The sequence below is a fragment of the Eimeria necatrix genome, genomic scaffold (assembly GCF_000499385.1).
Source record: "Eimeria necatrix Houghton genomic scaffold, Enh_scaff126, whole genome shotgun sequence".
NCBI lineage: Eukaryota > Apicomplexa > Conoidasida > Eucoccidiorida > Eimeriidae > Eimeria > Eimeria necatrix.
The window spans coordinates 32,286-45,004 of NW_013652025.1; the positions used below are offsets into that span (position 1 = coordinate 32,286).

General features: G+C 49.8%; 2 protein-coding genes across 2 annotated transcripts; both read left to right on the plus strand.

Annotated features, from left to right (window-relative positions):
* Positions 1-1,587: 1,587 nt before the first annotated feature.
* Positions 1,588-3,276, plus strand: ENH_00009020 (GTP-binding nuclear protein ran/tc4, putative; the record flags this gene model as incomplete). Its single annotated transcript, XM_013578695.1, has 5 exons — positions 1,588-1,675; positions 2,126-2,274; positions 2,427-2,537; positions 2,706-2,868; positions 3,161-3,276. The coding sequence occupies 5 exons, from the start codon at positions 1,588-1,590 to the stop codon at positions 3,274-3,276; spliced, it is 627 nt and encodes a 208-aa protein (XP_013434149.1).
* A 1,594-nt stretch (positions 3,277-4,870) lies between these two features.
* Positions 4,871-11,037, plus strand: ENH_00009030 (hypothetical protein, conserved; the record flags this gene model as incomplete). Its single annotated transcript, XM_013578696.1, has 9 exons — positions 4,871-5,846; positions 5,985-6,149; positions 6,381-6,686; positions 6,821-8,813; positions 9,392-9,504; positions 9,823-9,874; positions 10,351-10,403; positions 10,741-10,802; positions 10,942-11,037. 9 exons carry the CDS (start codon positions 4,871-4,873, stop codon positions 11,035-11,037), a joined length of 3,816 nt encoding a protein of 1,271 aa, XP_013434150.1.
* Between the last annotated feature and the right edge of the window lie 1,682 nt (positions 11,038-12,719).

A 12,719-nucleotide genomic window follows, 5' to 3' on the forward strand; every position in this document is an offset into this window, starting at 1 on the left:
AGCATCTCACTTTGACTGGTTCAAGTGTACCTTCAGTTGGCTTCCAGCACAGATAGCCAAGTATGCTACTCAAGGTGCAGTTGAGAGGTGCGTATGTCTGGAGCGTCAGTAGCGGACTTCCAATAACCGTTAAAAGTGATATGGGACAAACGATTGTCGGGTTAAACGAGCTCGCATGAACTCCAGCGACCAGAGTTCACCAATCTACTTTTACACACCGATATTGCCAATCGGCCCATGGGACCCGGTGAATCTCAGGTAGATTTTGCGCTGACCAAGGGCAAGAATTATGAACACATAGCTCAATCTCCCCTGAATTCATCATATTTCGTTGAAGAGGAAGCCTACAGTAACCAGGTTACAGAGCGTACAGTATCAGTGTACGTTCTCCTCGCTTCAATTATGCAACACAGGATACTCTAGGATCTAGATTGGTCTCTTGCTTGTTGTATAGCTGAATCACGGCGAACCTAAACTGGTACTGTACGCCTCGAAATAATAAGCTTTATGCCTTCGTTGAAAGAGTGGTAAAACAAAATAGGGCACACAAGAATTCACTGCAGATGCACGGAACCGATGCTGCCGCTGCCAGCGAGAATTATATGGTCAAACTTGAGGCCCGCATAATGGTTAACCATCAAAATCATGACTATTAAAGAGGGATCCACGAACTCCATTAAAAATGGGTCTAATTTTTTGCAGCAGAACAGAAAGGCTACGGTTGGGCTAAGCGTCGTACTGAATAAAGTTCGCAATCCAGTGGGTCAACTGTTGAACTGTCACTGCCTTGAAGGATGGAAGAAACGCCAAAGCTTATGTAGGTGCCAGGGAAAAACAAAGTACTAAAACGACGAATAAAAGCTCTACAAAAAAACAAACAACTCGGTCGAATATGTAAAACGATGTTCTTCCACTTGTCCATGGGGGTGCCCTTAAGAAAACTTATTGCTTCAGGAAGTGCTAATGCTATGCAATATGAAAGTAAAAAGACAAATAATTAATCAGAATTCTCACTTTAAAATGATATTGCCTCCGAGGTGAACGTAACTACTGCTGAGTGACACACAGCACCCTGCTCCTGTGGCCCAGTTGCCCATGACGCTGTATGCTTGGTTGGCCAGGCAGTGGCACGGCAGGAAAACGCCATAAGTAGTTATTACTTGATGCAGCGTGAAAAAATCCGACAAATATAGCAGTCACCGCAATGCAATGAGCACTGCTCAACCCTGCAATCAGGGTGGCAGCGACACCCTTGTGGCAACACCTAGTGGATGCCATTGGGTGTTAAGTGTCTAATGGGTAAGTGCGCATAACTTTCCACGCTAAACACACCCCAAAATATAGACTCAAAGAGCAAATGAGCAAGATGAGAGAGAGCATAAATCAACACCGAAAGGGCAAATAGTAGCAATCAGGCCACAGCCCGTGAAGCAGCGCCGTACTGCATCAGCAGCAACAGCAGGGGCTGCTGTAGCGGCTGCGACTTGCGTTTGGTGAGGGCGTAGGGTGGAGATCTTTTTAGGTTAGGGCTGAGGCAGAATACGCTCCAATTGCTAATTCCCTAATCCACCACCAACAGACCTGAAGATGACGGAGCAGGTGCCTGAATTCAAGCTAATTTTGGTGGGCGATGGGGGCGTAGGCAAGACCACTCTCGTGAAGCGCCACCTCACGGGTGAGGCCCTAGAGTCTAGTGGTACAATTGGCCAACGAATCATATTTCATTTATTAACACGAGCTGGATCACGGCACTCCTAGGACTCTATGGGCCTCAGCCCTCCTCCAGTATCCGCTGTGTGGGGCGTCTGGAGCTGTGTATAGTGTTGCTGGCGTGTTCATCCGTTTGACACGCAAATTTTTAAGTAGTTGAGGATTGCTGGATACTCTATTGGCTCTTAAAGCTTCTCATTTTGGTCCTGTTCCCCATGCCTATGTTGCCCGCGCGGGATGAGCAGTCCCAACGTGTTCGGAGCGAGCTGGAGCTCTTGCTGCATTTTCACTCTATCGTGCTTGCCTGTCTTGTCCCGTCTGCTGCCAAGGGTGTCGGGCATTGAAGTGCCTGGGAGTTGGTGCGCGGAAGATAATGCTTAGTAGATGGTATCGCGTGTCGAGGCGGTACGCGCAGGCGAATTTGAAAAGAAGTACATCCCTACCCTAGGCGTGGAAGTGCGGCCTTTGCGTTTCTCAACGAATTTCGGCCCCATTGTGTTCAACGTCTGGGACACTGCTGGCCAGGAGAAGTTTGGCGGACTCCGAGATGGCTACTATATCAAGGTACGTTGCTTGGTCACTCACCCCATTGGCAGATCGTAGAAGGTACAAAATGGCCGTGTGTAACTGGATGCGTCTGCATTGGCGTGGATCCGTTTTAACGTTTGAGGAGCTCAGGGCCTAGGGTGTGAGGCTTTAGTGGGCTGTTTCTGCAGGGCCAGTGCGCCATTATGATGTTCGACGTAACGAGTCGCATCACCTATAGAAACATTCCAAATTGGCACCGGGATATTGTGAGGGTTTGCGAAAACATACCCATTGTCCTAGTTGGAAACAAGGCAAGTTACCATTCATCTTCTGGCTTCATTTAATAAATGTGCAGCATCATTTCAGGCGGGAGCCATTGGAGTTTTAATTTATACTTTTTTGTCGACGGTGTAACTAACCGTGAGTTAAAATTTGAGTATTGGCTTTGGCTTGGATTTTGGCTCCAGGTGGACGTGAAGGACCGACAGGTAAAAGCTCGGGTTATTCAGTTTCACCGCAAAAAAAACCTACAGTACTACGACATCAGTGCGCGTTCAAACTATAATTTTGAGAAGCCGTTCTTGTGGCTCGCGCGTCGACTGACAAACCAGGCATCCCTGATCTTTACTGGTGAGTTCGGTGTGGCTGTTTATCGGCTCATTGGAAAAGACGTCCTTCTTAGGAACTGTAGGTTGTGACATTGTTGTGTGCACAACACGTTGGCGTACCTATGGGTTTGCGGTAGGAACTGTAGGTTGTGACATCTTTGTGTGCACAACACATCGGCTTAAGTATGGGTTTGCGACTAGATTCGCTGGAGGGAGTTCTTTGTGCACGGCTTTATTGGGCGTGCAGTGTCGTGCCCTGCTGGTACGGCCGCGGCGTTGATGAGTTGTGAATAAATCAAGTGCGATATTTTCAGGGGAACACGCAAAGGCTCCCGAAATCATGATAGACCCTTCCCTGGTGCAGCAAGCGGAGAGGGAGCTGCAGGAGGCTGTGAACACCGCTATAGAGGACGACGATGACGACCTGTAAGAGTCCCAGAAGAACAGCACACGCAGCAAGAAGATAAGGGAGAATCTGGCTCGAGAGTAAAATACAACTCGTCTGAACACGCGCGTTCATATACACAGTGCAGGGAGAAACTGGCGAATTGCTGTAGCCTATCGTGGTCCTCAGTGAGGTCTCCAGCTGCAGCTTTTCAACTTGCAAGGCTTCAGAAGGGCTCCCGGTTGGCCCCACAAAGGGTGCCAGGATGGGATGAGGGAGGGCAAGACTTCCGGAAGTGCGCTGGCGCGTTTGGCTCACCAGAGATTTCCCTCTAGGTCCACTAGAGGGGCGTCTGAAGATAAGAAAGCTTTTTTGACTAGCCACGCAAACCCCCATGTAACCTTGCCTGTGTTTGAAACAATTGAGGGCCCGCTGTCCCCTCACGGCTCGGTGCAAACATGCCCAGGCAATAACTGCCAGTGGCAATGGTGTGCGGAGCGAACTCAACTCAGCCTTTAACTTTCTTGAACATTAGTTGCTTAGGCTTCAAGGCCGCTGTTTCCTAGTGTTGAGGCTGCTCCTTTATCGAAGACCAGTGCAGCTAGCAAGGTACAGACCGTCACAGAGTTGGGACGGGGGGGCGCCGCCGCGTTGGGCGCTCTGCGTTGGCCGATATGATTTACTTGAGGTCGGCAGAACCTTTTAGCAGGAGTGTGTTCTGCAAGGAGCCGTAGAGCTATCATTGTGCTAGTCCCAGGGCACCTCACCGGCTCTCAGGGCAAAAATGTACAATAGGGTTATCCTTTGTGTTTGGTTCTTCGAAGAGTGACGCACGCATGTTTGTTACATGCAGAGAACGCGGCACTATGCCTCTCTCTATAGTTCAGGTCTCTGGCTCCTACTGTGGGCTCAGCATATGGGACGCCGGTGAAGGCGTGATCTGCTGACCCAGCTTGGGAGCGCCCTGATTCCCAGTTGCGTGAAAGTACACTCACAACAGTTCCTGGGATGCATGCACAATGAATTAGAGGGGGCTCATATGCATCGTGACCTGGCAAAAAAGCTTGACAGAACACAAGTGGTTCGAACACCGCACCTCCAGACAGGACATTGCTTGGATGAACCTACGCTTTGCTGCATCCCAGGACGTACTGCCGGGGAAGGCCGTGCCTGTTCTCACCTTATTGTCGTCTCAAACAATTGTGTACCCGAAATGGTGTTCATTGGTTCCGTGTTTTCTGTTTTGCTTCATAACGTGGGGGCTTCGCTGCATGCCAACTGAAGAACGCCGACAGCTCTGAAGCGCGCCGGCATAGATAGAGCATTAAAGCTACCACGTACATGCAAAATTCCAGAAGATATACTATTGAGGATTGTAACGGCAGAAACGGAAGGAGCCACGCAGGAACATAGTGGCAGCTCGAAACTGCGCGACCAGTGGACCACAGCAACCACAAAGGACACGGGTGGTTTTCAAAGTATACAGCGGTCTCATGTCAAGCACCTACCTTCTTAACAGGACAAATGAAACACTGCATATTTTGCAGAAATGGGGTCCTAGATGCTCCCGCCACTGAGCTTAGTTTTAATACTGTAGGACGCTCTGAGCTACACTGAGGTACGCTCCATTATAGCGGCAATGGAGACACACCTGAAGACATCGAAGCGAGAGGAAGAAAATGCAACAGAAAAGCGTGTAGGGCTTCAGCAGCAGAACTTAAGCAAACAGCCACAACCACCACAAGGGGAAGCTGTCCACACAGCAGCAGCACGCCTCTTAAAGCAGCGCCAGGACGAAATTTTGGTGCTCCAGCAGCAACTGAAAGTGCAGCAGGCGGTTCGAGAGCGCCACAAGAAACAGCTGTTGCTGCATCAGCAACGAAAGCAACAGCTTGAGGCTTACTGCTTGCTCCTTCAGGTTCCATCGTGTCCTCTTGACTTGCTGCAGCAGGTACCGCAGTCTGCCACGCAAAGCCAGTGCCAGCTGCAAGTGCACGCCACTCTGGAGAAGCGGAAGTTAGTGCAATCGCTGCAGCTGCAGCCGCCTCCGCAACACGAGCATCAGCAGCAACAAGAGCAACTAGAACACCAACAACAACGCAGACAGAGCCGAACACACCTGCGCAATCACAGGCGTCCCAATGTCGAGAGATTTTCGGGAAGCTCCCGTGTATTACAGTCCGAGTCACTACTGCGGCTGCCTCCAACGTTACAGCATATGCAGAGAACTAGTATGGGAATGCAACATCAGCACCCGCAGCAGCGAAACTTGCAAAATCAGCAGGGAGAGCCAAGGAATCTGCCACGGTGCGCCTCTGCCCGATGCCATTTATGTGGGAGATTGCCTCGCCGGCTGATTTGTTCGCTCTGCTGCAGTACAGCTCTGCAGCAGCAGATGTGGTGCTTGCAGTTCCTGCGGCAGCAGCATCAGCAGCTGCAGGAACAGCTACAGCCCCTTTTGCAGCGCTGTTCAGACGGTTCCGAAGGCCGCGGTGAGGAGGAAACTGAGGTACAGAAGTATGAGATAAAGCTGCGACTCCTACTGCAACAGAAGCAAATGCGTGTGCAGCAGCTACGTGAAATGCGGAGGATAAGGGAGGGACGGCTAGTTGAAGGTTAGTCACTTCTGTTGTTTCGAGCAGGTTTGTAGTTTTTTTACATAACAGACCACCGTACAGGAGTCATGGGTAAACAAAGCAGAAATGTGGGCACCGCTATCTTTGCTATTGATGCTGCTGGTATGCGTGCTGCAGCGGAGAATATGCAAAGCCACCTGCTTTTTCTTCGTAGGCAGCAGCGCAACAGTCTGATCAAACTGCTTTTGACGGCAGATAAGTTGGAGAAGGGCTGCAGAACTACAACCAGCAGAAGCAGCAAGCAGCAGAAGCTTGCCAGGCGCCTCAGCGGGCACAGTAGGGGTAAGCCCATGGAGAATGGAGCTCACGGCACAACATAGCCCACGTGAACTTCATTATTCGCATAATTTACTGTAGCGTAGTTTTAGCGGGATCAGCCCGCAGCGCGAACACAGTGACAGTGCATACAGGAAAAGGTGAGAGTGCTGCCTTTCCGGCTTTAGGGGCCGAGTTACCAGCGCGATTTGCTGAGGCGATATCCATGCTACGCGTGTTTTTTCTCTTGGAATGCAGCAATTGAATTAATTGCAGAAGCAGCCGTAGCAGGTGCAGCACTAAACTGGTCGGAGGACAGTACGATCAAAGAGCTAGTTGCAATGGAAGTCGCGCTTCAGCACTTGAGACGCGAGCGAGTGTCACAGCTCCTGGAGCTTTTCAATGCCTCCAGTCTGCTTTGCGAGTCACGCCGGGAGATAGGGAGGGAAGAAGAATGCGAAAAAGCACCAGACCCAACTGCTTATGCTACTGCTCCCGATGCTGATGAGCCTTTGGCTAACAATGAAAATGCAGACTGGCTAGACTTCGAGCAGGCCTTCATTAGTGAGTTGTATGCAAACTAACCCACTCCTTCTGACAAACTCAAGACTAAAGTCCCGTAGCCTTGTCGCTAGGCCCCAAAGCCACCGAACTATAAGACCGCAGAACAAGCTCATTTTTTGTTTGGTTGCGCACAGTGAAGAGCAAAGGCGTGTCCTCAGCCGAGATCCCTGGGGCACTTTCTGGCAGTTTACATGGTCAGCACTGGGCCCTGACGTGTTTCTCAATGTTGCTTCAGCAGCTTGCAACACTCCTTAATCTGCCACTACCACGGCAGCTGTATCTACCGGGCTTGGAGCAGCAGCGGCTAAGGGAAGTGCTGCACAGTCACTTAAATAGCCTACGAAGAAAGCAGCAGAGCCGAGCTTCGGTCCTCAAGCTGATTGAGGCAGACCAGCGGCAGGAACAACAGCAGCAGAACCAAATACCCCCACGAGGCTGCGCGGTACAGCAGCCCGTCAGTGGCAGCTTCTATTTGGCTCCCCCAGTAAAAATTGATAGTAGTGTTGTGGCAGGGGCAACCCGGATTCCAGTGCCGTCAAGGGCGGTGCAGGCTGCTCAGGAGCAAATCGGCAGAGATAATACTAGCAGTGTTAGCACCAGCAGCTTCGGCAGCAGCAGTAACGGCATGCTCAAAAGCCACGAAGCAGGAGGGAGAGGCAGCAGTAGTTCTTCTCTAAAGGAGTCTTGCCGAATTGGGACTGGTTATGTCAATGACATGAGCACTGATATCAGTAGCCTGCAGGCTAGCAAACCTGAATTCGGAGGCAGCGTGCAAGCAGACGAGCGCTGTATGCTGCAGCGCCAGCATCAGCAAAGACAGCGGGAGCAGCTCGCTAAGCCAAACTGCAGTTCTGCCAGTGGAATTGGGTTTCTCGACCGCGTGTACACGCTTGCAACAGGTGCTGCTGCTTACAGAAAAGGAAAGCTCAGCAGCAGCAGTTGCAGTAGCAGCAGCAGCGCTGCCATCGGCAGCAGCAGCAGCATGAACAAAAACGGCAGTAGCAGCAGCAGCAATAGCAGCAGTAGCAGCAGCAACATTAGCAACAACATCAGCAGCAGCCGCAGCAGCGTCAACGGAGGGAACACCTCACGTTATGACCCTGTGTCACGGCTGCTGCAGAAAGGGCAGTACCTCCTAAGCAGCATCATATCTGACACCATGGCTTCGGCTGTTTCTCCGCGTGCTTCTGCTCCTCCTCAAATTTATGCTGCTGTATCACCTGCTGCTGCAGCACCTGCTGCTGCAGCAGCCTTCACTGATACTGCCGTGTCAAATGCTAGCAAGGCGTGTCTTCGGGCTATTGAAGGCCGCCAGGATAACATCAATGGCTGCAGCATACAAATGCCAGGACCAGATCAAACGCCCCCACACCAGACGAAAACCTATGAAGTCTCTGGTAGCGCTGCTTCTCGAAAGGATGAGAGCGAGGAGTCAGACTGCGTGCTGCTCGAGCTCTCAGTGCGGCAACGGCAAGCGAGGAGAAGGCGACAGCTGCAGCAAGAGCATCGGCTGAAACAGGATATCTTGCGGAGCTCTCTACCTTTGTTTTCATGGAGTGCTCAGCAGATGGCTGCAGCAGTTGCATCTGCGACAACACTGGCAGCCTCCGCCCCAGTGTCAGGATCAGCCATGGCAGGCAGCTCATACAGCTGCAGCATCCAGTCCCGCTGCAGTGTAGCTCATGTTCCGCAGCAGGTGCTCTCAGAGCAATGCCAGGGCGAGAATTGTTCCTTGCCGCTGCAGGAAAAGCAACAGCGCAAGGTCCACCCGCGGCAGAGAGAATTGACGAGGCACTACAGTGTGAACTGCTGCAGGAAAAGGCCGTTGGGTGCTCTTTCCGGGGTTACAGTTCGTCGTAATACTGCTGGCATAGAGGAGAATACAGAAGAGGCGGCACCGGGCGGTGTGCGCTGCAAATTTGGCTCTCTAGCGTTGACTGCGTCTAGGCGAGAGCAGCAGCAACTGCTACGAATGCACCGCCTTCAGCAATTGCATCAATACAGAGAGAAACTAGTTCGCAGCGAGCAAGAAGCGGACACGCAGGAAGAGCAAGGGATCCAACAGTTGCTGCGACTGCTCAACAACAACCATCCAGCATCGCCAGTGCTGCTTGATGCAGCAGCAAGGTATGCTGTTGTCTTTTAATCGCAGCAAGCAGTAGCCTGCAATGTGGCCTTAAAGCCTACTTACAAATTAACGTATGTAGTCGTATGAGGGAGCCTGCTCTCACATTTGCACATGATGTAAACATGATACCCGCTGTTGACTTTTTATGTGTGCATGCCGCTGTGGCCGCATGCCCTCCAGGCCCCTAATCGAACTCATAGATGCCTGCATTATATGTATCGCATAATGCGTACTTTACGGCAAGCATGTGCTCTACTCTGTTTACTTCTCCAATAATATGATACAAAGACAGTGGGGCGCATTTGAAACACTTCAAGCAAGCGCAGATGAGGAAGCATTTCAATGAGCGCAGCTACACTCCCTCCGTTACTAACCTATTTTTGCAATTGCCTCTCTGCTATGACTGAAATATCATATTCATTGATCTAATTGCGTTCATAATGTGGTTGAGACATCATATTCGTCACTCAAGTCAGATACTTTATTACATGCACTAGCCACACACGACGGAAATGTGCCGTAAATCTGCGCATGAAAGTTACGCAAATGGATACTGTGGTTCCCTCATCTGGCGCAGGAGATGCATATTTTTTTCTTTGGGGGATTTAACTGAAGTAGCTGAGGGTCTAAAGCCAAATGTGTTCGCGTTTTGCACCTTTCAAGGAGTCGAGATTTCTTCAGACCCTCCAGGTAAGCTGTGAACTCATATGTAGTATACATACGATACACGCGCCTGTGTACTTGTCAGAACCTAGTAAAGTCTTCATGCGACTGGCCCGTAGAAAGTGAAAGCATTAGCGTGTGCCTAATAAGGCAGTGGACGTACATAAATCATTGTGTAGACGCAATAAGCTCTCTAGTAGGTTGGGTTCTCGTTCTTTTTCGCGGACCGTACTTTGCTGCCAAGTCCGTTGTACAAGCTGTAAACTAGTGAAGATGCGTGGAGGGCGCTTACGCCTTAGAGGTCATTTCTCTAGGATTTTCAGGTGGCGGTGTTTGGACATGCAGGCGGCCTCTTGGGGATGATGATGGCGGCTTTAAACTCTCCAGATTTCGGAAAGTGCGTTAGTTCTGCCTGTGGAGTGGAGTACGTGCAATGCGTTAGTGTCACATACTGTCTTGTTGATTGCATAAGCATTCAACTGCAGCAGTCATCCCCCAAGCGCTGTTGCCGATATGCAATTTCTCTCAGCGCTTGGCCCTTTTACATCGTGTACACATTATCTGCTCCTTGTCTGTCCGCAGTATGAGTTTCTTCTTAGTTGTGGAAGGGGTAATGCACCATGCAAGCATAGAACACAATGCTTGTCGTGTGGTAGCACTTAGGAATGCAAACTCGGCACTGTATTTAGAGGATTGTATGGAATTTAGCGTATTTGTAGAATGAACCGTAACACGTGATAAAATGTAATTTTGTGTGGTAGTGGGAGCAAGACGAAGGCATTCTAAGGTGTGTATGAACCCCGGTGACTATGTAGCGCAAACACATTTGCTTACGGTGGGCCTTTTGGATCCCGTTTTGTACCTTTAATTCAGGGTGTGGCCGTCCAACACGCCGCGTCTTTATCCGCCAGAAGAGAGATCGCCAGGTATGCTTCCGGGGGAACTTCTACAAGTTTATGCGCTCTCCTGTTGTTGCGTTTGGGCTGTATCTGTGATTTTCGTATGCTTCCCGTTTTAGCTGCTTTGTTGGTTGAGGACTAAGACAGACAGCAGATGGCTGACTTGAAATTAGACAGCTATGAGGGGTGCAAACCAAATGAGGATGGGAATTGCACCCACTTGTGTGGGGAGCAGATGCAGTGCTACAGCAGAGCAAGGGAGACATGCGTAAGCAGAAGGGGAGGTGAATCGTAGGAATACAAGCTAGCAGAGCAGACAACAAACTTGGACAGAACACGTACCTCTATACTGCCTTCTCTGTAGGAAATGCTGATTTGGATTCCGACGACTGGCTGTTGGTGGAGCTTGAGGAAGACTTATCTGAGGTATTCGATGCGTCGCACCCTGCAGTCATGGAATGGGCGGCCGCAGCTACTTCTGCCGCCAGCAGCAGAAGCTGCATCAGCAGCAACACAGGAGCCATGAGTGCCACATCCTCCAGCACAGCTTTTGGTTTGCAATCAGTTTCGGGGGATCCTGGATGAGAACGAGTTAATGGGAGGGCTTTTTCCCGAGGAGTGCCTCACGACGGGAACAAAATCGATTAAGCGCTTAGCATGAGCAACAATCGCCACAATCAGTACTAAACGATTCGTTTATTTTAATAATCGAAAATATACCAGTGACTGCATTTTCAACTCAGACACTTGTAAGCAGCTCATTTAGTGAATTATTGCCCAAATAGCAGCAGCGCGTGAATCCAGATTTCGACGTCGGGGGCGCAACTGTTTACAGCTGTAGACAAACTGTGGAACTGTACTTCTCTGTCCCTTGCCCAGATATAACGGCAAGTCATCCTCCCTTCAGTCTGACACTCGTTTAATATTATCCCACGTCTGCTGAATCGCTGGTATAGCAGGTGCCGCTGCTCACGCCGACTCTACAAGGCATGCAAGGAGCCTTATTTTGATGCTGGCCGTTGATGGTGCGCATGCATGTATGACCGTGCCAGTGTGATTGTATTGCATTCGTGGTGGAACTCGCCTCAAAACCATTTCGATTCCACGGAAGCAGGAGGGCCATTACAATCATCTGGGCGACTGCTGAGGGTGCCTCTATTCTCAGGATTCAGGGCCTTATAAACACGCACTTCGGCAATAGAGCGTTGGCTGTAGCAGAAATTTGAGCGTTGAGTACATGTTGTAAAATTAGGCCTACAGACCCGATATGCGACTTCTCTGAAACCTACCTGGTGAAACTTCTTCAGTTGAAATGTTCATTTTAAACGGGATGAGGGCCTGCTTGCCTGCTTCCATTGTCAATCAGTAACTTCTGTGTAGCCTGGGATTACAGTATTCTACTCATAGGCCGCAATTGTTTCCACATCTGCTTTTTATGCATCTTGGAATAAGGCATAGCGTTATAGAAACAGTTGCTTGACGGGTGCTTGCATATTGATTCATTTCCAGAGTTTGCCAGTACTTCCCAATATTTGTAGTCACAACGTTAAGCATACACTTCCGGAGTACACATTGCACAGGAGACCTGCAACCTTCTAGTCAATTCATAAACTCCCAAAATTCCAGTGGAGCGTTTCCACTAGAGATGAGGCTGTCAAAAAATGAGCTAAGTTACTTCAGTAGTGAATGCTGAGGGGTCTCTTATAAACAGACACGGAAGCTGTCTGTTTTGCAGTGCTTATTTTCTTCTTCTGATGCACAGGCATTCTGGAAAGCGGCTGCACCGATTCCCCATTCACCACTGAACTGCTTCTGAAGCTACTGGCGCGTTTATCTCTTCTTAAGGGGCAATTCCACGGAATGGAACGCATCTACGTCCGCAGACCTGACCCTGGAAAAGCAACCAGGACCACTTCTCTTGTATTCGCATTTCCTGATGTTTCAACTATACAATGACTTGTTATTTTCGTACATTTGCTCACAACGAGCCAACGGTCAGACACTCAAAAACGCGTGTGAAGGTAAGAGACTAACGGTGGAGCACAAAGTTTCGAAAGTAAACACCAAACATCACCTTGCAGACACATCTTTGCATTGCATGCCTGGTGTCACGAAGACTTCCCAACCATACGTACATCTTGACCAAGCGAATATTTAATCCTTTTTTTTATGGTATTAGCATTACTTTGTAATAAATGTTACAGCCAACTAATTTTCTAGAACAGATAAGCTGCTCAGGGTCTTACAGTCGGGACATAGGGTTCTTCGTATTATTCAAAGGGTTTCCTATCTTAAAAAAACTTCCAGTAGCACACATTAGGAAAGCACCGCCCATGAGCTAGT